This window comes from Ursus arctos, unplaced genomic scaffold (assembly GCF_023065955.2).
Source record: "Ursus arctos isolate Adak ecotype North America unplaced genomic scaffold, UrsArc2.0 scaffold_26, whole genome shotgun sequence".
NCBI lineage: Eukaryota > Metazoa > Chordata > Mammalia > Carnivora > Ursidae > Ursus > Ursus arctos.
The window spans coordinates 36,423,111-36,449,437 of NW_026622941.1; the positions used below are offsets into that span (position 1 = coordinate 36,423,111).

The 26,327-nt window shown below is 40.0% G+C and overlaps 1 protein-coding gene across 4 annotated transcripts in view; it reads left to right on the forward strand.

Annotated features, from left to right (window-relative positions):
* Positions 1-26,327, forward strand: part of ANO6 (anoctamin 6) — a 186,222-nt gene that overhangs the window by 128,970 nt on the left and 30,925 nt on the right. For all 4 annotated transcript variants that reach the window (XM_026502052.4, XM_026502051.4, XM_026502053.4 and 1 more), the window contains 4 exons: positions 5,284-5,389; positions 9,440-9,500; positions 15,164-15,306; positions 17,702-17,779. In XM_026502052.4, coding sequence (XP_026357837.2) covers positions 5,284-5,389; positions 9,440-9,500; positions 15,164-15,306; positions 17,702-17,779 — 388 coding nt within the window. The remainder of the gene's footprint in view (positions 1-5,283; positions 5,390-9,439; positions 9,501-15,163; positions 15,307-17,701; positions 17,780-26,327) is intronic.

Sequence of the window (26,327 nt, forward strand, 5' to 3'; positions counted from 1 at the left end):
ATCAGTGTTTATCATCTAAAAGATTTATAGATTTAGGTCTGTGATTCATATTTTACCAGGTGTGTATCCAGGGGTCCCAGCACCATTTTTGAAAAGCCTGTTCTTTCCCCGTTGTCAAAAACCAATTGGCTATAAGTGTAAGAGTTTGTTTATGGACTCTCCGTTGTTTTCCATTGATCTCTGTGTCTGCCCTTTTTGCAAATGCATACTATATTGATTACTGTAGCTTTGTTAGTAAGTTTTGAAATTGAAAACTTCAAAACTTTGTTTTTCTTTTTCAAGATTGTTTTGGCCATTTTGGTTCTCTTACATTCCATGTTAATTTTAGGGTCAGCTTGTCCATTTCTGCAAAAAAAGCCAGAATTGCATTAAATCTGCAGATCAATATTAAGACTTCTGATCTGTGAACGCAGAATATCTTTCCATTTATGTGGGTCCTCTTTAATTTCTATTAATAAACTATTTTATAGTTCTCACTTTAAGTTTCACACTTCTTTTCTCAAATCTAAGTATTTTATTCTTTTTATGTATTGATTTTGTGTCTTACAACCTTGATGGGCTGGCTTATTAATTCTAATAGTTCTTTAGTACATTTTAATTTTAGCACATTTAATTTTAATATATACTATCATGTCATCTCGAATAAAAATAGTTTTACTTACTCCTTTCCAGTCTGGAGGCTTTGAATTTATTTTCCTTGTGTGGTTGACATAATTAGACTCTCCAGTACAATATTAATCTTAAGAGGGAAACATTGAGTCTTTCACCAGTAAGGATAACATTTGCTGTGGGTTTTTCATAATTGTTCTCTATCAAGTTGAGAAGCTGTCTTCTAGTCTGAGTTCTTATTTGTTACTCTGTTAAAATGGCATATTACATGAACTGATTTTTGTATGTTGAACTATCCTTGCAGTCCTGGTCATGATCCTTTCTATGTGTTACTGGATGTGATTTACTGGTATTTTCTTGAGGACTTTTGCATTTGTATTCATAAGAGATAATGGTCTGTAGTTTTCCTGTGACATCTTGGTATGATTTTGGTATCAGTGTAACATTGGTCTCATAGAATGAATTGGGAATTATTCCCACTTCTTTATTTTTAGAAAGGTATGCGGAGCATTTGTGTCAGTTCTTTAAATGGTTGATAGAATTCACCAGTGAGGCCATCTGGGCCTAGGCATTTCTTCATGGGAGTCTAAAAAAAATTTTTTTTAATTACTAATTCAGTCTCTTTGCTTGCTATTGGTCCATTCAGATTTTCTATTTCTTCTTGAGTCAGCTTCAATTATTTACTTCTTTCTAGGAATTTATTTCATCTAGATTACTTAATTTGTTAGCATATAATTATTCATAGTGTTCTCTTATGATCCTTTTTATTTTTTAAGGTCAATAGCAATGTCCCTCCTATCACTTCTGAGTTTAATGATTTGAAACTTTCTTCTTTTTCTCGATTAGTCTAGCTAAAGAGTTGTCAATTTTGTTGATCTTTTCAAAGAACCAGCTTTTGTTTTTGCTGATTTTTGTTTTTCTCTGTTTCATTTATTTTTGCCTTTCATTTGAATGTTTAATTCATTTACATTTAATGTCATTTTTATTTTCTGTTTTATGTCTTTTTTCCCTATTCCTCTATTACTACCTTTTTGTGTAAAATAGCTATTTTCTAGTATACCATTTTAATTCCAGTTTTTTTGTTTCTTACTCTTTTTTTGTTGTTGTTATTTTCTTAAGTGGTTGCCCTGGAGATTGTCATTATATCTTGTTGGAAAGCAATTTCATTCAGTTTTAATGCCAACTTAATTTCAGTGGTATACAGAAACTTTGCATCCGTACAGGTTTTTTCCCTTTGTACTATTATTCTCATACAGATTACATCTTTATGCATTATAAGCCCATCAACACAGTTTTATAATTATTGTTTTATGCAGTTGTCTTTTACATCAGATAGAAGAAAATAATTACATGCAAAAATATATTTATAATGTGCTATTTACCTGTGTAGTTACCTCTACTGAGTGAGTGCTCTTTATTTCTTCAGGTGAGTTTGAGTTACTCTCTAGTGTCCTTCCATTTAAGCCTGGAGGACTTTCCTTAGTAGTTCTTGTGGAGCAGGTCATCTAGCAACATGTTCATTCAGGTTTTGTTTATCTAGGAATGTCTTAATTTCTCCATTTTTTTTTTTTAAAGAATAGTTTTGCTGTATATAGAATACTTGATTGACCATCTTTTTCTATCAGCACTTGGAGTATATCATCTCACTGCCTTCTGGTCTCTATGGTTTCTGATAAGAAGTCAACTTTTTATCTTACTGAGGAGTCTTTGTACATGCTGAATCACTTTTCTCTTTCTGCTGTCAAAATTCTCTTTGCTCTTGTCTTTGGACACTTTGAGTCTGATGTGCCTATGGTTGGATATTTTTGAGTTTATCCTAGTTGGAGTTTGTTGAGCTTGCTGGGTGTACAAATTAACGTTTTCATCAAATTTAGGAACTTTTCAGTTGTTATTTCTTCAGATATTCTTTCTGCCCCCTTCTTTCTTTCCCTTCCTCCTGGGACTCCTAGTATGTGCGTTTTGGTATTGTTGATGGTGTCCCACCTGTCTCTGAGGCTGTGTTCGTTTTTCTTCATTCCTTTTTCTTTCTGCTCCTCAGACTGAATAATCTCAGTGAACCAGTGTTAACTTAGCTGATTTTTTTTCCCTGCTGGTCATCTGCCAAGGAACCTCTCTAGTGAACTTTTCATTTTAATTATTATACTTTCGTATCTCTAGATTTCTACTTGATTCTTCAACAATTTTATATATTGATACTCTCTGCATGATGAGATGTTAACATAGTTTAATTCTTTAGGCAGAGTTCCTCTCAGTTCTTCAATCATGTTTAACTGCTTATTTACGTTTTTGTCTAGTAAGTCCAATATCTAGGTTTCCTTAAGGAACAGTTTCTGTTGACTGCTTTTCGCCCCCGCATTATGACCCAAATTTTCTGTTTCTTTGTGTATCTTATAATTTTCTGTTGAGAACTAGGCATTTTAAATATTATTATGTGGCAGATCTAGAAATCCAATTTCCCCTCTTAACAATTGTGGCTATTGTTGGCATCACTGCTGCTGTTCATTTAGTTACTTTTCTGAACAAATTCTGTACAGTCTTTATTTTTCGTTTCATGTGACCATGAAGTCTGTGTTCGTGAGCTTAGCTGTCAGCTAATGACTGGATGGTGATTTCTTTAGATGCTGGGAACCAGTCATTCTTGGAGCCTTTGCCGAGCAGCTCTGTGCGTCTGTGGGGAGTGCCTTCACCATTTGGCCGCAGTTTGCAGGTCTTCCTGAGCCTTTACTTCCCGCTTATGCGGAACCTCAAAGCCAGCCAGAGATGAGGGATTAAGGTTTCCTCAGGTCCTTCCTGGCCACCTGTGCTGTCCTGCACATGCGCATGGCCTACAATCCTAGGGATCTATTGGAGCTTTTTAAAGCCCCCTATAGGTATCTCATTCCCCAGTGTTTCCTTTTAAGTTTTTTGATTAGCGTCTTGTTAGCCCCTCATGGTATTGCCACCTCAGGCAGTTGTGATGTTAGTAATTCCTTCTAATGCTTTCAACAGACACTCTGGGGATAGGATCATTTGTCCAGTATGTATGAGCTCTGAGACGGGTCAAAAATGACAAATCCTGATAATGGAGCTTTTCAGGGAGCTTCCGGACTAGTCAAATAGTGACAGTTCTCTAGGAATGGGGTTTTTTTTTTTTTTTTTGGTAGCTTCAAATCACTTCTGCCTCCTTCAGTGGCTACTAGGCTGCCATGGTGGTGGGGCTGTTGTCGTTTACCTCCACCATTAGGTTAAGGATATGGGGATGGGGATAGGTCAGGTTAAAATGTCACAAAGGTCACTATCTTTCTGGAGATTTAGCTCTTTTTACTTCTCAGATTGCCGTAAGCCCTTGTTTAATTTCCAGAGTTCTGCAGAAGTTACTTTTCATAAATTTTGCCAGCGTTCTCATTGCTTTTATGGAGGAGCAGGTTTTCCAAGATCTTTACTTAGCTATTCTAGAAGTGTTTACCCTGCTAGTTTGTTTTTAACTGAGTGATTTGCAAGGCTAACGAATTCTACAACTCCAGTGCCATCACATAGGACATAGGAGTCCATCGGAGAGGCTTCCCCAAGAGGCACTGCACCCTGTTGTAAATTTGTTGCTTTTTCCTTATTAATTTGTAGGCATTCTTTAAATACTCTAGTAAACAGTCCTTTGTCATTTTCATGTGTTGCAAAACTTCTACCAGTTTGTGGCTATTTTTTCTTCTCCTCCCTTTATGGTCTTTTAATGAAGTTCTCAGTTTTATAAGATTTGGAATATATCAGTATTTTCATTTATGATTTATACTTTTTGTTTTTTCATTAGTGGAGTTTCTCCTTACCCCAGTGTTATCTAGATATCCTTCTATTTTTTTTTTTCCCCTAAAAAGTTCCTACTGCTGCATTCCCATTTTCTACCTGGAGTTGATTTGTATGTGATAGGCTTTAGGAGTTCAATTTCACATTTTTCCATATGGATATTCGATTGCAGCAAACGTCACTTCTCACTATGCAGAGGTCTCTTCATAAACTCTGTTTTTTCTTGCTCAATTCTTCTTAACCTATGCCAGTAGCTCCTTGTTCTTTGTGAATGTCTTCAGTGGTCTGAGGCTTTTGCTCTTCTATTGAATTTATGGTTCAAATGGAGGAGAAAGAACATCTTCAGATATTGATTCTTCCAAATTATGAACATGATAACATATCCATTTATATAGATCTTCTTAACTCTTTCAGAATGGTTTTATCATTTCCTCTATAAATCTTATTCATCTGGAATTGATTTATTCCTAAGCTCTTTATATTTCTTAAGATATGGAAAAATGGTATTTAAAAAAATTAATTTCTAATTGTTGCAGATCTGTAAGGGCATAATTCCTTTTTCTGATCCTATGTATATTTTGTATATGGATTCTGTGTCCAGCATCCTATCTTTGTTTTTCTTGACTTACTGTGCCGGCAAGGCCCTCCACCTGAAAAGAAGTAGTGATAACAGGATACTTTACCCTGATCTAATGGAAATACTTTTAGCATTTTACCATTAAGTATAATGTTTTTTATAGGTTTTTGTTAGGTTCATGAAGTTCAGTTCCTTTCCTAGTTTTATGAGAATTTAGTTTTATTTTCTTATCACAAATGGATGTTTGATTTTATCATGATGCTAGAAAGGAAGTCCTAGTCATTAAAATTTTTTAAATTTTATTTTTCTCTTTCCTTTAGCAAAGAAGTTTGTAATCCTGATATTGGTGGCAAGATCATCATGTGTCCTCAGTGTGATCAACATTGTTCATTCTGGAATCTCAATATTACTTGCGAGTCCTCAAAGGTAATTTTTGTTACTCCAAACATTTGCAAAAAATGAAAGATTTTTTTTTTCTTCTAATAATTTTAGCACAGCCTAGAGTTATTTTTTTTTCTGTGAAATTCAGAAACGTAATTTTCAAATAAACTTCCAAACATTCTGAAAGGTAGCCATAGAATGTATGTGTTTATTCCTCTTTCACAAATAGGAACTGAGATGAAAAGCCTTATCTAAAATCCTCGGGTGGGTCAGTGAGGAACTGCAGAATTGACTACTGGAGTATTTGAAGTAATCAAAGCAGAAATCTCAAAACCAGCTTATCTCATGAATACTGTGTAATAGGTTTACTTATTATATGTATTTTCCTTAATTCAAGTGAGTAGAAACCTGATATTTGTACTTGTGTTTTTCCACTTTCAAGGTGTGCTGAGACTATGCTTGGTTTTTTAAAAACCCTGATAGTCAGATTTAGGCTTTATCTGTGAATATGCATAAGGAAGGCTTTGTATATAAATGAGAACAGATATTCACTTTGTCCCAAAACATTCCCACAAAACACATCTGGTTCCCTTAAACAGGCTGATAAGCTTGAGCTACATGACTTGTTACAATCCAGGAGGTTTAGGACAAGTATTGAGACTAGAGGTAGCTTACTGAAAGGCGTGCCGCAAACTCTAGCTGGAAAGAAAGATGGCCGTCTTGCTTTGGAGAATTTTCCTGACAACTTTCACCTACTGTTCTTGCATGTTATGATCTTTTCTCTATTCCTCTTGTTCCGCCGTGAAAGCTTAGGAATCTTGAAATGACTTCAGAATATTCTAACCTCTCTAAGTCTTATTTAAACCACATACATTCCTATTATTATGTCACTTAAAGTTTATATTTTGAAAGATTCTTGAATTTATTATCACTTTTGACACAACAACCCTGTGAGGTAGGCAGAACAGGTACTCCCTCCATTGTATAGATTAAAACACCGAGGGTCTGAGAGATTAAATAATTTGGTCAAGGCCACCCACCTAGTAACCGACAAAGCCAGAAATTGACAGTAAATCTGCATTTCTTGCCTTTACTGTGTTCCTCACCAGCTGACAGTAGTCGCAGCCAATTCACTCACAAATTGAGCACTACGTTTGAAAAATGTTCCGCTACTTAATTAAGATGATTGCAGGGTATTGTCGACACATGGATTTTTACTCTTAATTTATGAATTAAAGTAGATTTCATTGCCTTTCCCCCAGAAACCAACACAAATTCTAGACTATAAAAAAATCTCTCGTAAGTCCCATAAAGTAGAAAACTTGAAGCTAGCAGGAGGGAAGCTGTCTTCCAGTGAGGTTGACTCATAAAGGTCACTAGTTCATATTCCTGGACACTGCATTTAAGGCAAATGCCAATGATAATGCCGGAGGCAAACTATAGTCCACAAAGTACAACTGGAAATTTCATTTGCCTTAAGAAATTCTCTTTGAAACACCGCACCCCCATTTCTTCTCTCAGTTCTTCTTTTCTACTGACCCATCCTTAAACGTGTGACTTTCAAATATGTCCCTGTATACATTTCATTGTTTTGGAAAAGAATGAATCTTTTATTGACCCTAATTGCCTAAAGAATCCTTTGAATCTTGTTAGAGTGATTTATTCTTTCATATGCCTCCTTCCCTTTGTAAAAGAAGTACATTTTTAAAGTTTTTAAAAGGAGAAAAAGCAGCCTTCCCTGTCTTCCTGTTGGTTAATTTAATCATTTCTTCATTCATACATTTATATATTCATTTCTGCCTCTTTCTTTTGGAAAGAGATAGGGTATTCACTAATGGACATGAATGCTAAAAAGGTTAATAAATTAGAAATAGAAAATTATGATCAAGGAAACGAGGGAACAGTTATGGAAATAATGAGGATTAATGTTGTTTTTGTGATTGAGCATTAAATAAGGTTCTTAGCTCTTTGGCTGGAAAGATAGAAGGGAAATGTGGTAACTTAAAATATTCTGTTCTCGGAAATACGTTGTTATAAAATTTTGATTTTGTCCCTTTGCAGGAAGAAACACAACAAATGGTCACTTTTCTAGATTTTCATTGGTTCCTCTGCTTTAAAACATTATGCCCTACATATCCAACCAACTCTTTTCTTTCCTGTTCCATGTGATCAAAGCAGAATGCTGACTGGGCCTGCTCTTAACACAGCTGTGTTTCCCCATCTGTGCCCTCCTGCCAAGCAAGCTAAGCTAAGCTTTTTACCAAGAAAGCCCCTTACTTACCTTGTTCCCTGATTCCTGTTTATGAGGTACATAGAGAGGCCCGCCATCTTGTTCTTTCTGCTAAGTCCTCAATCCTCACAAATGTGGCAAAAATGGTAACTTCATCCAGACCACCTAACTCCATCTCGTAGGAGTGCAAGGCACATCCCTTATCTTGACCCAGGCAACTGGGGTGATCTGGGCATTAGCGGTAAACCTGCTTTTTTTGCTACTCCTATTTTTTTTTTTTCTTTCACGCTGATAGATAAGCTTCCACTGGCTTTTTCTCAACATGGTAGGGCAAAGAATTCATAGGTAGGGTTTTTTCTTTCTATAGTAGGTACTCAGGTATCAGGGCAAGTAGGGAGGGATCAGATAGAGAGGCTGGCAGTGATTTCTAGGAGTAGCATTGGACAGAATCTTCAGGAATAGCCTTATTATAACACATGGAACAGTTCTGCATAGGACTTTCCTTACAATAATTTTCACTGAGGGATAAGGCATAACATTAAATGGAGCTTTGGTTCCATAAGAGTCAGATTTGAAAGATTTGAAATATTGGTCCATGGAATGCCAAGACTAGAGGAATAGGTGGGGGGCATTGTTCCCCAGAGTGACCAGTCACTTATTCATTCTGTCTTCCTTGAGCTGATTTTTGAGAGGAATAGTTGGGTAACACTTGGGATTGTGCTTTCTGATCAGGGCCAGATAGAGGATTGAGGGGCATCTGTATGCTTTGGAAAACACATGTACAAGACAATGGTTGAGTGGATATTCTTTTAAGAAAATAACATATTTTCACATAAATGAAAGTTCACCAACTTTACATCAGTACATAAAGGGCAACCAAAAAAGTTACTTAAAACAAAGAGTTTTCCTTAGAAGCAACTTTGAATTTTCTTTAGCAATTGAAAAGTTTGGGTTGTTTTTTTTTTTTTAATCCTGTAGCTTCTTTTTGTACGCTGTCTTCTTTACTCTTCATATGATCTGTATGATCTGTCGTAAAGTTGATATTCTTCATGTCTGCCACTTTTTCCAATACCTTTATAGATTTTTTTAGAATATGTAAAAATGCTCACTAGTGAAAAATTAGTAATTAATTGAAAGATTTTCTGGGAATCCTGAAAGGGAGATAGGTTAGTTGTATACTAGCAAAGAAAATGAAATTTAGCAGAACTAGTGAATAAAGCCTTTGTACAGTTGTGTCATCTGTTCATTCATGGTTGTACCCATTGTAATGTCAGCAACAGCCCCTGTGCCTCCTTAAGCTCATGGAAGCCTCTGTCATTGATGGTAGAAAAGCCATCATTGGGTTTGGGGAAACAGAGCTCTCCTTGGACAGAGCCATCTCAGAATAAACCTTAGCCTTGTGCTCTTCTTAGCAAGAAAAGCAAGAATTCAGTAACTTACGCTTTGACCAGGTTGAGATGATGATAAGATGCAAATTGTAAATCCAAAAGTTGCTTGGAGTTCCTTGTATTTTTAGAGCTGTAGTACTTCAAGTTCGCAGTGACAGCTTATAAGAAGAGGCCAGTATTCAAAAGTCTGTTAGAGACTTTAAACCGAATGGGATCTTAACAGCTATGCCAATTTCTTTATCACGATATGGAAATATTCTATTGGAAAATACACTGTGGTAAATACAGCAAAGGCTGTTTGCTTTCAAAACAACAAGAAATCCCATCTGCAAGTATGTAGTAGATGTGGTGATTGTTAAACTAGGTATCAGCTTTAAGAGAAATTCAGACTGTAGAATACACAAAGCGTTGCGTATTTTCCGAATGCTAGTGAGTAGAAAACATTATTCAGTTATATGTCACTTTTTTATTTTCCAGAAATTGTGCATCTTTGACAGTTTTGGAACCCTAGTGTTTGCAGTATTTATGGGAATATGGGGTAAGTTACTTTATTTTTTTTTTTCAGTTTATTTTTGCATCTTAACATTAAAAAAAAAAAAAACAACCCTGAGATCATACAAGCAGCTAATTTAATACCATTTCACAGTTTGATATAAGCTATCAAAGTAACCCACTTTTAGGACCTTGGATTGCCTAAGCTTCAGCTCCCCTAGAACTCCATTTACAATCCTTAAGGCCATTGTACAAGTTACCGCCTTAAAAAAACTATTTCAAAGAGTGGTTGCTTAAAACACACATTTATTATTTCCCATGATTCTCTGCAGCAGCTGGGAGGTTCTCCAGTCGTGTGCTGGCTCAGCTGAGGTGTGCAGTGAGCCAGCATCTGCACTGCGGTAGATGGTCTGGCGGTCGCCAGGCTGGTTTCGTCTATGGGGCTCACCTGGGCTGGCTCGTCGTGCTCCACATGATATCTCATCCTCCAGTGAGCTAGTCCAGGATTCTTCACATGGTGGCTTTAGGCTTCCAAAGAGAAGCAAGAGAGGGCAAGCCCCAATGCACAGACATTTTTTGAGCCTGCATTTACCTCAAGTTTGTGAATGTCCCATCAGCCAAAGCAGCTCATGGCCAAGCCAACAATGTGAGGAGGTGGGAGACTACCCAGAGGCTTGGATACAGGGAAGCATGGTTCATTGGGAGCCATTATTGTAACAGTCCCCACACCTGTGATCCACCAGGACTTACATGGGGTTGGGACTCAGGGGAAGCCACACAGGATTTACAGGTGAACTTCCTTCTTTATATTCTTTTATATGAGTATTTATTAAGTATGTGTTACTCTTATAATAGTAAATAATAATAATTTCTGTTTAATAAGTAGAACAGATATAGTCCTGAAGAAAATAATTCTTATGCAGATGGTTTAACACTCTAGTAATATCATTTATTTTGAATAGCATTGTTGTAATGAGGCAATTATCATTTTCTCTAAATGCAGATACCATAGAAGGAAAAAATTCCATTTTCAAAAACAAATCCTTTCCAATTTTACTATGTAAGTTAAGGGGGAAATAGAGCTCAGGTTATAGATAGTTGGGGGCAGAAAGTGACTCAAGTCTCTCATTCTTGAGAAGACAGCACATGAACACATGCAGCTCACAGTGCTTTACATGTGTCCTGGAGAGCGTTTCTTTTGCAGGGGTTGTGCCTGTTCGAAGTCACCAGATAGACCACAGTTGATCCAATGTTCTGGACACTTTTTAGAGATTAGTTGCCACTGGGATAAAGCAAACTTTAAGATGGCCAAACTTATCTACAAAGTTACTGTCCTTCAGACATTTAGCTGTGTTCTGGCTAGAGACCAAACACTAGCTAATATTTGGCATATAGAAGAATGAAGACCAAATTCATGGATTAGAATCCTCCGTACTCCTCTATTGTAAAATATGTCATTATTCCCTCCGGTAAGAGCACAGGTACTGAGCACATGGGTGGTGCTCACTTTTACCTATTGTGCTAATAACCTTTGTCTCGGCACTGATTTGTAACGTATAAAATTCTAACACATCTGTTGAACTCCATATACTAATGGATGTCGACAGCCCTAATTTAGAAAAACTTTTTTTTTTTAAGATTTTATTTATTCACTTTAGAGAGAAAAAGAGAGCACGAGCAGGGGGAGGAGTAGAGGGGGAAGGACAAGCAGATTCCACAGTGTGCAGGGAACCCAATGCAGGGCTCGATCCCGTGACCCTGCGATCATGACCTGAGCCGAAATCAAGAGTCAGATACCACCCAGGTGCCCCAAAATACATTTTAAATAAAGCAAAAATATAAATTACTTTTGGCACTGGAACGACAAACCTCCCATCTCCTAGCTAACTCGCTTTCTGTGATCATTAACTATACCATGTTTATAGAACTGACTTAAGCATATTGAGCTGATTTTATGTCATCAGGCTTTAGAATGCAGAAAACATCGCAACACTGCTTGCAGCAGCATATGTGTATCTTCAAGGTTATGTATGTATGATGAAGTCTTTAAGTGTCTTATATTGCCTCTCCTGCTCCGTCTGCCCTATGAGAACCGCTGCCGTGAACCTTGTTACAGAAAATCAGAAGGTGCAGAACCGAAGAGGCGGGAGGATGATGTGAAGTCTTTATATCACCACTGTTCTTATTCTCGTAGCATCTCTTGTGTGCACACATCTGTTAGAGTATTTTTACTATGTTTCTGCTCCCTAGGAATTATAAAATGTGAGGGTCGAAAAGCTTTTGTAATAAATGTAGTACAAATCATATACTCATCTGAATAATGTCCACCCTTTGAGGCCCAGCCAGCCCACACGTTCATACTGACTCAAGTTCTAAACACCAACCCAAGGGTAAAGTGCCAGTTCTTAGCACATCCACTTCTCCTTACTGCTTGTTACTTCGTACCTACTTCTACTGGATTCTCCGTGGCTCCAGGCTCTTGGCTGCATGGCTGCATTGTTAATTTTCACCTTTGAGTTCTGGGTGGGGCCTAGTGATTTCCAGGAAAACACCAGACCCTTGGCTTATGGGGAGCTGGGGAATCGGGAAGGCAGTAGCCTTAGCCAGCTACACCCGGGGATCAGGAAATAGCTGCTGCCAGTTAGTTCCAGAACTGTACCGGTCCCGCTTCACCCACACCAGCAAAATAAGGCCGTTCCTGCAACCACCTCTACCTCCATTCAACTCAGTTCTGGTTTAAGTGACACACACAGGCATCTGATGGGACCCCTAGCTGCAAGAGAGTCTGGAAACATGTATTTTTTAAACCTAGTCTTTGGTTGGGAAGTCGGAATAAAGGGTGAGCAAGCTCAACTACCTCACTCAGCTTTGTGAGTCAAGAGGTCTGAATGGTTTCAAGGCCCAGCCGAATGGCTCGGCTCTCCAGCAGCAGACCTCCAGCAGCTGGAACACTACCGTGTGCTAGGGGGCGCCCCTGTCCTTGGGCAGTGCTGGCTATAACCACCAATGCTGTATGGCTGGCTTCTTCGTGTGATGCCTCCTTCCTTCACATGTCATGATACCGTGATTGAGAGGACAAGCTGTGCTGGATTCCCAAGATCCTCGGCCGCTTTCCCTCTTCTCTCATTACATGTTGACATAAGAGTCGTAACTGTGTCTCTCAAATCAACCTGAGCCTCGCAATGTGTGGTTTGCCAGAGAACGTAAGTGCAGTGCTCCCCTCCAGAGGGAGAAAGATCGAAAGGCACAGAACAGGAAATTCCTGTCTGACATGGCACATAGTCACCTGAGGTCCTGGTGCCCTCAGTCTGGGACACAGCAATGTGAGTCAGCAGTGATGTCGTCCAGGAGCACTCGAAAACCACGCATGGTTATAATACAAGACCAGGGTCTTCCCTGGACCCTGCAAAGTAAAATGCAAGGGTTTCGTAGACGGCACCTTCCGGCGTCCCATGACAGCCTAGCAGCAGGCAGCCTGAGGAAGTACCACGTGGTGAGTCAGCACAGCTTGGGCTCTGGGGCCAAGAACGCCTGGCCTCCCACACTGTCACCTCGGGCAGGTATTTTAACCTTTCTGTGCCTCTCTCTCTGTGTCTAAAATGAGGGGACTAATAGCAATTGCCACCGAGGGGTGGGAGGGCTTTTACATAGATGATGTCATTAAGCTCACAACAGCCCTGTGAGGTGGGTCCTACTGCCCCTGTTCTACAGAACGGGAAACGGGGGCTCAGAAAGTTGGAACAGGTTTACTGGTAGTCACACATTGAATAATTGTCAGAGCCAGGATTTGACCTCGATACCAACATCCAACTTATTCCTACTCTCACTCATCGTTCCTGGAAAATTAGTAAAGTCAAAGCAAACCCTTCTGGGAAGTGAGTGCTTTACCCATTTCAGCTGCCTTCACCACTGGGGCATGCTGAGTTCCTGCCACTCACAGCCCCGCCCCGAGCCAGGATTGCCTCCTGCGTCTCTGACTGCCCCCCCATGCGGTCTGCAGGACGTCGGCCGGCCTCTCTCTGCTGTCTCCTCCAGCGGTTCTCAACTCGGACTGATAGTAGACCTTTAAAGCAAAAACAAAACACGGTGCCCATGCCTCATTCTAGTCCAATAAAGTCAGAAACTCAGGGGTGGTGCCTGGGTTCAGTGTTTTGTTTTTAAAGCTCCCAGATGCTTTTCATGTGCAGCCCAGGTGAGAGCTACCCCTCTACACCTCATTTAGTGATCTCGTCCCCTTCATGGCCTCAGTCACTGCTTTACAAAGTTTCCGGCTCAGCCTAGATCTTTCTCCGGAGTTCTAGACATTTACCTACCATTGGACGTCTCCCCTGTGGCCCAGAGGCACCTGATTAGAACCAAGCCTGTTGGCTTCACTCCTCTTACTGCCCTTCTTATTGTGGATAATGGCATTAGAATTTAGGGCATCACTTAAGCCAGAAACCTGGTTGGCATCCTAGACTTCTTCCTGCCCTTCACACGCCTCACACCTGCATCTAAGCGTCCTACCTGCCAACCATACTGTCTTCTCTCTCCTCCCACCCAAGCAGGCCTCGTCACGTACCTGCTGGCGGGTGTCCCTGCCTGTAGTCTCTCTAGAACACCTGCAGTGTTTACGAGAAGGTAACTTCAGGCATAGTGTCCTTTGTGATGTGCCCCTGCCATCTCTCCTCCGGCTGCCCCACCCTCCTCATGACACTGGGCACTCACTTCCAGATATTTGCTGTTTCTGGAAAGTATCTGACTCTCTGGCTTCCTTGCCTTTGCATGTGCTGCTCCCTCAGGGGACGTGGCCTTAACGTCCCACCTTCACCTGATCAACTCTAACTCCGTCATCTGCAGGGGTCCCCTCCTCCAGGACAGCCACACGCTGGTCACATGCTGTGGCTCTGCGGGCCCAGAGCCACCTCTGCTTACTTTGATCGTAACCGCATCACCAGAGTTCCTACACACCTAGTGGCTCCTTGAAGCAGGGCCTGTGTCTTTTCCCTCTTTATTCTTGGCACATAAAAATACTTGTGTGTGGACCAGTAGGAAAGCCAGGATTTCCATAGAGGAAGGGCATAGGGGTACCAGGCTGACTTAAAGAAGGGTCTAAGGGATTTACCCTGAATCTACATTTTCAATCAACATTGAATGTTGTTTCTACTTATTATTTTAAGTTACAAGCTTTGAAAGATAGTAAAGATTCCTAAAAATTATTTTGTTCATACTTCACACAGGGTTGAGGAAAATATCATATTTCCATATTTAACTTAGGGTGTCTTGGGTGGTGGTAAGTAGAGATTTGGGGACTACTAAAGTGCCCCCCTCAAGCCTTTAAGAAAGAAGAGAAGGGGGGGGGGTAAGGACAAACAGGCTGAAGGATGGATGGACCAAAAATTGTTTTTGAATTATGGTAATTTGTGTTTTTTAGTTGGCAATAAAGTGCTAGTAGCAGACGGATGCCTTAGCCTTAGACACACTCACCTGCCTCCTGACCGTCATGTTATTACCCTTCCCGTGGCTGTAGTCTGTTTTCACAGGTTGAATAAATTAGCAACATCGCCTTTAAACGAATTAACTTCTCTCTTGTAAACATTAGTATCACCTATAAGTTAGGCTTTACTGACTGTATATAAAAGCACTGTGGGTAATTATAATAATTCATACAGATTTCTGAAACGTCAGTCACCACTGATGAACCACGTGCTCCTGTTCTCTCTCTGTTAGTCACCTTGTTTTTGGAGTTTTGGAAGCGGCGCCAGGCAGAACTTGAGTATGAATGGGACACCGTGGAATTACAGCAGGAAGAGCAGCCCCGGCCCGAGTATGAGGCCCAGTGTACCCACGTGGTGATCAACGAGATTACTCAGGTAAAGAGAACGCTATGGAGATGCGATTTGGTCTGTTTATACAGTGGTTCTCAACCGTGGTGGCACATCTCATCCCCTGGGGACCTTGAAAAGCCTTGGGTCCCATCACTATATACTCTGGTGGTATACAGTGGCCTGGGGTATATCCTGGGCACAGGGATATTTTAAAGCTTCTCGGGGGATTCTAATATGCAGCCAAGGTGAAGAAGTATTGCTTAGAACAGTGGGCATAGGAGATAAATGTGACACCTTCTTTTATAATAAAAGTAAAATTGGGGGGAAAATGAGACTCCAACATAAAACATAGAAGAAAAGATGCGTTGGTCTGTGTCCTTTCTTTCATGTCGATAAAAAATGCAAAACAAAAAATAGACCCTATGACATAGTTGTACAAGGAAGGACGCATTGGATTTTATAGTTGATTCTCAATTTTTCACATGCCCCTCATCGTTACGACCCCTTCTTCATCCCAGAGGAGCTGCCCTTAGTGTTCCCCGAAGGCTTAGTGACTGCTCCACCTTCTGGTTGGGATGCGCACCAGATTGTGCGGCGTTTATCCAAAAGTTGAAGAAAGGCTCGAGGAAGAAGGGAAACATTCGTTAGGTCCACCTATGTTTAGGCCTGTGCTAGGCATTTTATATAACTGGAAAGGTAAATTTGCTTCTGCTACCACTGCTGCAAAAATAGAAAAAAATAAAACTATACATCTCTCTGTATAGATATTCCAAAGCCAGTGAAAGATAATTTTTGAATCATCTGCATTATTGCTCCTTTCCATCAACACAGAAAATTTGGAGCTGATGGTACTTGCAGTCGTCAGCATAAGGACAGTCAATTCTGAATACGAATAATTCTTGGAAAGAAAATGCTTTTACCAAGAGCATGGGAAATGTCCCCAAGTATAGATTTTATAAATTGAATCACAGATTTATAGAATGCCAACACTAAAAGGGACTGGAGGGAGCAGTTCAACCTCCTCATTTTATAAATGGAAAAAAATGAGGTTCAATTATCAACAGAAGGTGACATTTGTCTTTTACAATGTAACAAGCTTCAAATAATTCCCATTATGAATTGTTCTCACTGTTTACTGTGCAAGATGATGAGGTCAAACCATGTGTTGTTGAGAGACTATACATTCAGAAATGAAAGCAGAAACTTAGATAAAATTAGGTGTTGAGGGGCGCCTGAGTGGCGCAGTCATTAAGCGTCTGCCTTCAGCTCAGGGCGTGATCCCGGCGTTCCGGGATCGAGCCCCACATCAGGCTCCTCCGCTATGAGCCTGCTTCTTCCTCTCCCACTCCCCCTGCTTGTGTTCCCTCTCTCGCTGGCTGTCTCTCTCTCTGTCGAATAAATAAAATCTTTAAAAAAAAAAATTAGGTGTTGAAAACACCTTTTAAATGCTGGGAAAAAAGCTTATGGAATATTGGCAATATAGAAAAAGTACTGAAGAAAAGACAATGTGGTAATTTAAAATTGCCAATAAGTTAAATTTCCATTGAAACATGGCTTGTTAAAAGATTGAAGATGAAGGTTCGTTTTTCTTTATTTTTTTCCCTCATGTTCCTTTCGTTGCTCACGCGGCCTCCGTTGCTTAGAGAGCCTGTAGTGTGGTAATGAAGTGTGGGGAAGGAGACTGCCTGCAAATCCAAGCACAGCAACTCACTAGCTCAGTGATCTTCGGCAAATGAGTCAACTCCTCTGTGCCATAGTTTCCTCAACTATAAAAACGGGAATAATGGAGTTGCTTCCTCACGTGGCTGTGGTCAGGGTTAATTGAGTCAGTGTGCAGAGCCTACTTAGAATAGTACCTGGCACAGAGTAAATGTTGCGTCAGTATTTATAGCTATTACCACGCTACAGCTGCTCGTATAATCCAGGTAAATCTTGAGAAGTATTGATCTCTTTAAACTTAAATATATTCGTATGGGCCATGGAAACGCTAAAAACTCATAGCTCTACCAAATTAATATATAAAGCTCAACCAAGAAACACATAGTGGATACCTCGTATTTGCAGACACCCGTGGAGCTTACTGTCACTGTCGCCGTGTCCAACGTCAAAGACGAGCTCAGGAACGTATCTCTACAGCTTAGCATTGTCAAGTGCCCAGGCTCCCGAGCTAAGGTCATGGCAGATAAACAGTTCCTTATTCATGCTTGCATTTTCAAAACACCATTAAAGTGAGCACTGCAGATGCCTTGTTGTGCGTATATTTGAATTAACAACAGCAACAACAACAACAAAATGCAGTTATGAGGAAGGGGGGGGCTATGTTTGAAAACTAATTAAAAAAAAAAAATTAAGCCTAGGATTTAGAGACCAATCAGGGGAAAAAGATCATTTCACCAGAGTACTCATTTGATGGACTAAACCTTTTTTTTTTTTTTTTAAGGAACAAGAGCGTGTTCCCTTCACTACCTGGGGAAAATGTGTCCGTATAACCCTCTGTGCAAGTGCTGTCTTATTCTGGGTAAGTCTGTCATGGACGTTTTCATATGTAATTGTAAATATCCAGGAAGCTCAAGGGAAGCTGGAAACTATGTGGTCTCATAGAATTGTTTCCAGAGAACCACTCAGCCACCGCATGGAACAGCTCTTAGTGTTTCTCTCCTCACCATGGCTCTTCCGGTTCCTTTCACCTCATCTGTTTAAATCAGATGAGTGGGTCTGGATTTTCCAGCTTCTGCTGAAGAGACCAAATGGGAGGCATTAAGAATTGTAGAATTTTTCAACAGTAACAACTAAAATATAATGCCTAGGAATAGCCTTAAAAAGATAATAGGAACTATCAAAGAAAACATAAAAACTACTGAAAGATATAAAAGAAGACTGAAACAAATGATTGTAGATAAAAGATAATATCTTTAAAATATCAGTACTTATAAAATTAATTTTGGGTTTATTATTAATAAAGTCATATTAGTAATATAATAATTAGTAATACGTTGAGAGTTTTATTGGCTCAAGAATAGCCAAATTAGAAAAGAGGACATGAAGCCCAGATATGGGGCCTCATATCCATAATAATTTAATAAATGAGATGGGGAGACATTATAACTTAGTGGGATAAGTAAAGATTATTTAATAAATAGCAATGGAGCACTTGTTAGCTCTTTGGGAAGAAAATTAAGATTAAAACCATACTATGAACATATATTGTAATTCCAGAAATATCTGAAAGGTAACACCACAAACTAGAAATAAATACTGATGAATATGTAATCTCTAGATATAAAAAGACTTTCTAAACATGACAGCAATGGAAGAAGTTTCAGAGGAAAATCTTTAAAGATTTCCACACATCAGTAGCATTCTAAGCTTAAACAAAACAGAAGAAATTTTTGGTAACAACTAGGGCAAAAGGCTAATACCTTCAATACTAAGAAGTCCAGATCACTTCTAAGGTAACACCAAAAATCTCAAGAGCTAAGGAGGCAGAGAATAGGAATACCCTTTCACAAAAGAAAAAATACCGTGGCAAATGTCAGATCTCAATATTAATTAAATCAATGAGCGTTTTTTTTAATTTAATGTTTTTTTTTATGTTAGTCACCATACAGTACATCCCTGGTTTATGATGTAAAGGTCGATGATTCATTAGTTGCGTATAACACCCAGTGCACCATGCAATATGTGCCCTCCTTACTACCCATCACCGGCCTATCCCATTCCCCCACCCCCCTCCCCTCTGAAGCCCTCAGTTTGTTTCTCAGAGTCCATAGTCTCTCCTGCTTCATTCCCCCTTCTGATTACCCCCCTTTCTTTATCCCTTTCTTCCCCTACCGATCTTCCTAGTTCTTATGTTCCATAGATGAGAGAAATCATATGATCGTTGTCTTTCTCTGCTTGACTTATTTCACTTAGCATTATCTCCTCCAGTGCCGTCCATGTTGCAGCAAATGTTGAGAACTCATTCTTTCTGATAGCTGAGTAATATTCGATTGTATATATGGACCACAACTTCTTAATCCAGTCATCTGTTGAAGGGCATCTCGGTTCCTTCCACGATTTAGCTATTGTGGGCAATGCTGCTATGAATATTGGGGTGCATATGGCCCTTCTCTTCACTACGTCTGTATCTTTGGGGTAAATATCCAGTAGTGCAATGGCTGGGTCATAGGGTAGCTTTTTAAGGGACCTCCACACTGTTTTCCAGAGTGGCTGTACCAACTTGCATTCCCACCAACAATGTAGGAGGGATCCCCTTTCTCCACATCTCTCCAGCAATTGTTTCTTGCCTTGTCAATTTTTGCCATTCTAACTGGCGTAAGTTGGTATCTTAGTGTGGTTTTGATTTGAATTTCCCTGATGGCTAATGATTTTGAACATTTTTTCATGTGTCTGTTAGCCATTTGTATGTCATCATTGGAAAAGTGTCTGTTCATATCTTCTGCCCATTTTATGATTTATTTGTTTCTCGCATATTGAGTTTGAGAAGTTCTTTGTAGATCTTGGATACCAGTCTTTTATCTGTAGCATCATTTGCAAATATATTCTCCCATTCCGTGGGCTGCCTCTTAGTTTTTTTGACTGTTTCCTTGGCTGTGCAGAAGCTTTTGATCTTGATGAAGTCCCACAAGTTCATTTTATCTTTTGTTTCTCTTGCCTTTGGAGATGTGTCATGAAAAAGGTTGCTTTGGCCGATGTCGTAGAGAGTGCTGCCTATGTTCTCCTCTAGGATTTTGATGGATTCCTGTCTCACATAGAGGTCTTTCGTCCATTTGGAGTTTATCTTTGTGTATGGTGTGAGAGAGTGGTCAAGTTTCATTCTTTTGCATGTAGCTGTCCAATTTTCCCAGCACCATTTATTGAAGAGACTGTCTTTTTTCCACTGGATGTTTTTTCCTGCTTTATCAAAGATTAATTGCCCAAAGAGCCGAGGGTCCATTTCTGGGTTCTCTATTCTGTTCCATTGGTCTATGTGTTTGTTTTTGTGCCAGTACCATGCTGTCTTTGTGATCACAGCTTTGTAGTACAGCTCGAAATCCCCACTGTGGGGACAGTGATGCCCCCAATTTTTCCTTTTCAACAGTTCCTTGGCAATTCGGGGCCTTTTCTGGTTCCAAGGACTATTTGTTCCAGTTCTTTGAAAAATATCATTGGTATTTTGATCGGGATAGCACTGAAAGTGTAGATTGCTCTGGGTAGCATGGACATTTTAACTATGTTAATTCTTCCGATCCATGAGCATGGAATATTTTTCCATCTTTTGTGTCTTCCTCAATGTCTTTCAAGAGTGATTTATAGTTTCTAGAATATAGGTCCTTTACGTCTCTGGTTAAGTTAATTCCAAGGTAACGTATGGTTTTTGGTGCTATTGTAAATGGGATGGATTCCCTAATTTCTCTTTCTTCAGTCTCATTTTTCGTGTATAGAAATGCAACTGATTTCTGAGCATTGATGTTGTATCCCGCCACATTACTGAATTGTTCTATAACTTCTAATAGTTTGGGCGTGGATTCTTTTGGGTTTTCCATATAGAGTATCATGTCATCTGCGAAGAGAGACATTTTGACTTCTTCTTTGCCAATTTGAATACCTTTTTTCCCTTTTTGTTGTCTGATTGCTGTTGCAAGGACTTCTAGTACTATGTTGAATAATAGTGGCGAGAGTGGGCATCCTTGTCGTGTTCCTGATCTTAAGGGAAAGGCTTCCAGCTTTTCCCCATTGAGGATGATATTTGCTGTAGGCTTTTCATAGATGGTTTTTATGAGATTGAGGAATGTACCCTCTATCCCTACACTCTGAAGGGTTTTAATCAGGAAAGGATGCTATATTTTGTCCAATGCTTTTTATGCATCTATAGAGAGAATCATATGATTTTTGAATTTTTCTTTCTGGATAAAATCTAAGACACTGATAGATTTGTGAATGTTGAACCACCCTTGCATCCCAGGGATGAATCCCACTTGGTCATGATGGATAATCCTTTTAATGTACTGTTGGATTCTGTTAGCCAGGATCTTGTTGAGGATTTTGGCGTCCACATTCATTAGGGAAATCAGTCTGTAATTCTCCTTTTTGATGGGGTCTTTGCCTGGTTTGGGGATCAAGGTAATATTGGCCTCATAGAATGAGTTTGGTAGTTTTCCTTCTGTTTCTATTTTTTGAAATAGCTTTAGGAGAATAGGTATAATTTCTTCTTTGAATGTTTGGTAGAATTCCCAAGGAAAACCATCCAGGCCTGGAGTTTTGTTATTTGGAAGGTTGTTTATCACTGACTCAATCTCTTCATAATTAATTGGCCTGTTTAAAAAATCAATTTCTTCCTGTTTCAGTCTTGGTAGTTTATAGCTTTCCAGGAAGGCCTCCATCTCTTCCAGATTCCTTCCAGATTCCTTAATTTATTGGCATAAAGCTGTTGATAAAAGTTTCTAATAATCCTTCCAATTTCATTGGTGTTGGTTCTGATCTCTCCTTTTTTATTCATAATTTTATTAACCTGGGTCCTTTCTCTATTCTTTTAGATAAGTCTTGCCAGTGGTCTGTCAATTTTATTGATTCTCTCAAAGAACCAGCTTCTAGTTCTGTTGATCTGCTCTACTGTACTCCTGGTTTCTAATTCATTGATTTCTGCTCTAATTTTGGTCAACTGCTTCCTTGTGCGTGGATTAGGCCTGTCCCTCTGTTGCTGTTCCAGCTTCTTGAGGTGAGAATATAAAAACTGCATTTTAGATTTTTCTATTCTTTTCAGTGAGGCTTGGATGGCTGAGTATTTCCCCCTTACTGCCTTTGCAGTATCCCATAGGTTTTGGACCGTTGTGTTTTCATTCTCGTTAGTCTCCATAAATTGTTTAAATTGATTTTTGATTTTCTGGTTTATCGAATCATTCCTGAGCAGGATGGTTCTTAGTCTCCAAGTGTTTGAGTTTCTTCCAAATTTTTCCTTGTGGTTGAGTTCCACTTTCAAAGTGTTGTGGTCTGAGAATATGCAGGGAATAATTTCAGTCTTTTGGTATTGGTTGAGACCTGTTTTGTGTCCCAGAACATGGTCTATTCTTGAGAATGTTCCATGGGCATTAGAATAGAATGAGTATTCTTTGGTTCTGGGGTGTAGTGTTCTATATATATATCTATGAGGTCCACCTCGTCGAGTATGGCATTCAAAGCCCTTGTTTCTTTGTCTATTTTTTATGGGTGTTCTGTCTATTTCTGATAGTGGAGTGTTGTCCCCTACTATTAATGTATTTTTATCTATATGTCTCTTTATTCTGGTTAAGAGTTGGCTTGTGTATCTTGCTGCTCCCCTGTTGGGGGCATATATATTTATAATTGTCATATCCACTTGTTGGATACATCCTTTAAGAATAATATAGTGCCCTTCTGTGTCTCTAACTATAGTCTTTAAAATCCAATCTGCCTGATATGAGAATTGCTACCCCAGCTTTCTTTTGAGGTCCATTTGCGTGAAAGATGGTATTCCATCCCTTTAATTTCAGTCTGAATGTATCTTTAGGTTCAAAATGAGTCTCTTGTGACAGCAAATGGATGGGTCATTTCTTTTTATCCAATCTGCAACCCTGTGGCGTTTTATGGGAGCATTTAGGCCATTTACATTGAGTCTGAATATTGAGAGATATGATTTTAATGATGCCATGTTGCCAGTAAAGTCTTTGTTTATATCGATTGTGACTTTCTGTTCTGTATAGAACCTTTTTACCTTTATAGAACCCCCCCTTAATATCTCCTGTAGGGCTGGTTTCGTGGTTACGAAATTGGTCAATGACTGGCGATTCTGGAAGGTCTTTATTTCTCCATCAATTCTGAATGACAGCCTTGCTGGATAAAGGATCCTTGGCTGCATGTTTTTCTCTGAAAGAGCTTTAAAAATGCCCCCCCCCCAACCCTTTCTCTCATTCCAGGTCTGTGTAGACATGTCTGATGTAATTCTGATAACTTTGCCTTGGTACATGAGAAATTTCTTTGCCCTGGCCGCTTTCAATACTGTATCCTTGGATCTTATATTTGCGAATTTGCACTATGACGTGACGTGGCATAGGTTTGTCGTGGTTGAGCTTGGGAGGGGTCCTCTGCCTCTTGGACATGAATGTTTGTTTCCCTTGCTGGATTAGGGAAGTTTTCAGCTACAATTTGTTCAAATATCTCTTCTAGACCTCTGTTTTTCTCCACCCCTTTGGGGATGCCGATGATTCTGACATTGGAACTTTTCTTTGAGTCCGTAATCTCCCGTAACCTACATTCTTGAGCGTGGATTTTTTTAAGTCCAGATTCTCTTTTAGCTTTGTCTTCTACTAACCCATCCTCCAGTTCGCTGATACGTTCTTCTGCCTCATTCACCCTGGCCATCAGAGCCTCTAGTTTTGACTGCATTTGGCTCATAGAATTTTTAATTTCTGCCAAATTCGCTCTCATTTCTGCCCTTAGAGATTCTATATTCTCATTAACATTTTCATTAATACTTTTTTCAAGTCTACACATCATTTTGACCATTGTTACTCTGAATTCCATTTCTGATAATTTGGTTATATCCGTATCCATTAGTTCTGTGGCAGAGGCCACCGACTCATTGTCTTTTCTTTGCTGGGGGGGGATTTCTCCTTCTCATCATTCTGATGAGGAGAGGTTGCGGGGTTGTCCAGAGCCCAAATTATTGACCGGGACCCAGGCCGTGTGCCTTTGTTTTATAGGGGTCTTAGGGATGTGGGCTTCTTGAGTTTTCAGCCTGCCTTTTGGGGGAGGGGCCTGCCACGCCGATACTCAGGCAACCCTGTTTGGGTAGAGTCTCCGTGTCCCCTGCGAGGGGGGATGGAGGTGGGCACACTGTGAGCCGGTTTTTCCAGGCTTTTGTTCTCTGGCGGCTTTCCCTGGCGGTTTGCTGTGCCTCTTCTGAGAGTCAGAGCAGCAGTGGCCGAATCTCAGCCTCTGTCTCAGAACAGAGGGATCGCGGACCGTTCTCCACTGATGTTCTGGCCACTTTAACTCCGTTACTGTTGGTGCTGCTCAACCCTGCAGCATCCCGGGATGTGCGCCCCACACTCGGCGTCCCAGCCGTCACTTCCAGGGCCGGCGTGTCTCTGTCCTTTGTTTCTAACACTGCAAGCCGCCCCCGTGCACTCCGGAGCTCCCAGTCTCAGTCTGGTTCCAGTGAGCTCACCGGAGCTCCGGTTTACAGTCTGGTCACACGTTCCCCGGCTCACGGTCTCAGTCTGCTCTCTCGCGGGTGCCGTCCGCGAGTCCGCCCGCTCCCCCGTGCAGGTGGCTACCGCTTCCCGGCACCCGAACACGGGGGCTCCCTCCCCCTTCCGTTTATCTTCCTATATCTGTGCGAGGTTTCATGGCTCCCCGCTTCGTACCTCAATACTCAGCGCTGGAGATGTTCATTTGTAGAGATCCAGATGTATCTTCCTGCGTCTCAGGCTGATTCCGTGGATGTTCAGGCTGGTCTGGTACCTATCCAACTCGACTCAGGGGACCGGCTGAAAAAGGGGTCCCCTACTCCTCCGCCATCTTAAAATCAGTGAGCATTTAAATGAGATACAGTGTTTCACCTCTCAGGTGAGAAGGCTCAGTGTTTGTGAAGATAAAGTGCAGTGATCAGCTACTCTCATACCTAGGCTCTGAGAACTTCAAGCTGCCCTGGCCTTCTTAGAAAGCAGTTTGGTAGTAAGTATCACAAGTCAAAAATATTCATGTGCATTAATCTAATTCAGCTTTTAAAAACCTTTAATAAGGAAATATTTCAAAATGGTAAGAAAAATCAGTAAAGATTTAGTCACATATTTATTTATTACAAATATATACACTTATTTATGTTATTTATTTGTATACATTATTATATATAAAAACATCTCAGCCAAAATATCCTACTTCTAATCCTTCATACAGTAGAATATGGAATAGCCATGAGAAAGTATGTCCATGAAAATATTTTATGACATGTAAAAATGTTATGGTTATGGTAGGCTTAAGGAAAGGATAAAATATATAAAATGATCTTTAATATGCATTTGAATCTTTAATATTCTGAAGGAATTATGCCTACATATAAATAGTACATCCATTTATTTTATTTTTTATTTATTTTGATAGGAACCATTCAATTATAGGTGATGGAAAATCAGTCTCCAGCTGGTTTAAACAACAACAACAAATTAGGGTGGGTGGCATTTATTGGTTCCCGTAACTAAAAATCCAAGGTCTGAGGTATGCCTTCCATGAAGGATAGATAACTGCAGCCCAGATGAGATCATGGGGTGTATATTTTGTTCTGCCTTCATTCTGTGTCCAGTGGTTTCCCCACTTGGTGATTGTAGGCACTACCTTATGGTCTCAAAATGGCTGCAGGATTCCAGATCTCACATCACATGCAAGCCAACAGAGGTTTCTGTTAGCAGCTTCGTCTGACAGAGCAAGCTTCTCTTTCCCATAGACACTAGTGGATCTCTTCTCACATCCCACTGGCTCTTACTTAGTTATTTGTCAGTCCTTGAACCAGTTGCTGAGGCCAACAGGATGAGATACCTATTTGTCTCAAACCAGTCAGGATATACCTGTAAAGCCGAGGGAGCAAGGGGACAATCCAGCCCAAACCATAGGACTGAAAATTAAGGAGAGGTTATTCCCCCAAAGCAAAATCCGGGTCTGCTTCTAAGACTGGGAACAGATCCAAGGCAGCAAAAGCAACCAGTGTCCACCATGGAGTAATTTCAAATGTTCTGTAATCATAAAGTTATAATCAGAAAAGGTTCATAAGGAGCTTGAGAATGAAAATCCTCCTGTGAAGAAATATTGAACTATCAAGTGCCCTAAAGAAGTATGGAAGCATATCAAGTTTGTAAAAGCTCTGAAATGAGTTAGAATTCATTTCCTAACCCATGTAGGAGGCAGTGCCATGTAGATGCTAGACTCTGGAGTCTCCGAATATCTCAGTTCTTTCAGTTACTAGTTGCTTAATTTGGGTCAAAGTCTTATTCTCTGTGGGGGTTTTTTCCACTGTTAAGGATACCATACTACCTATCTCACAGGACTGTTGTTGAGGATTTTAAAAATACTATGTG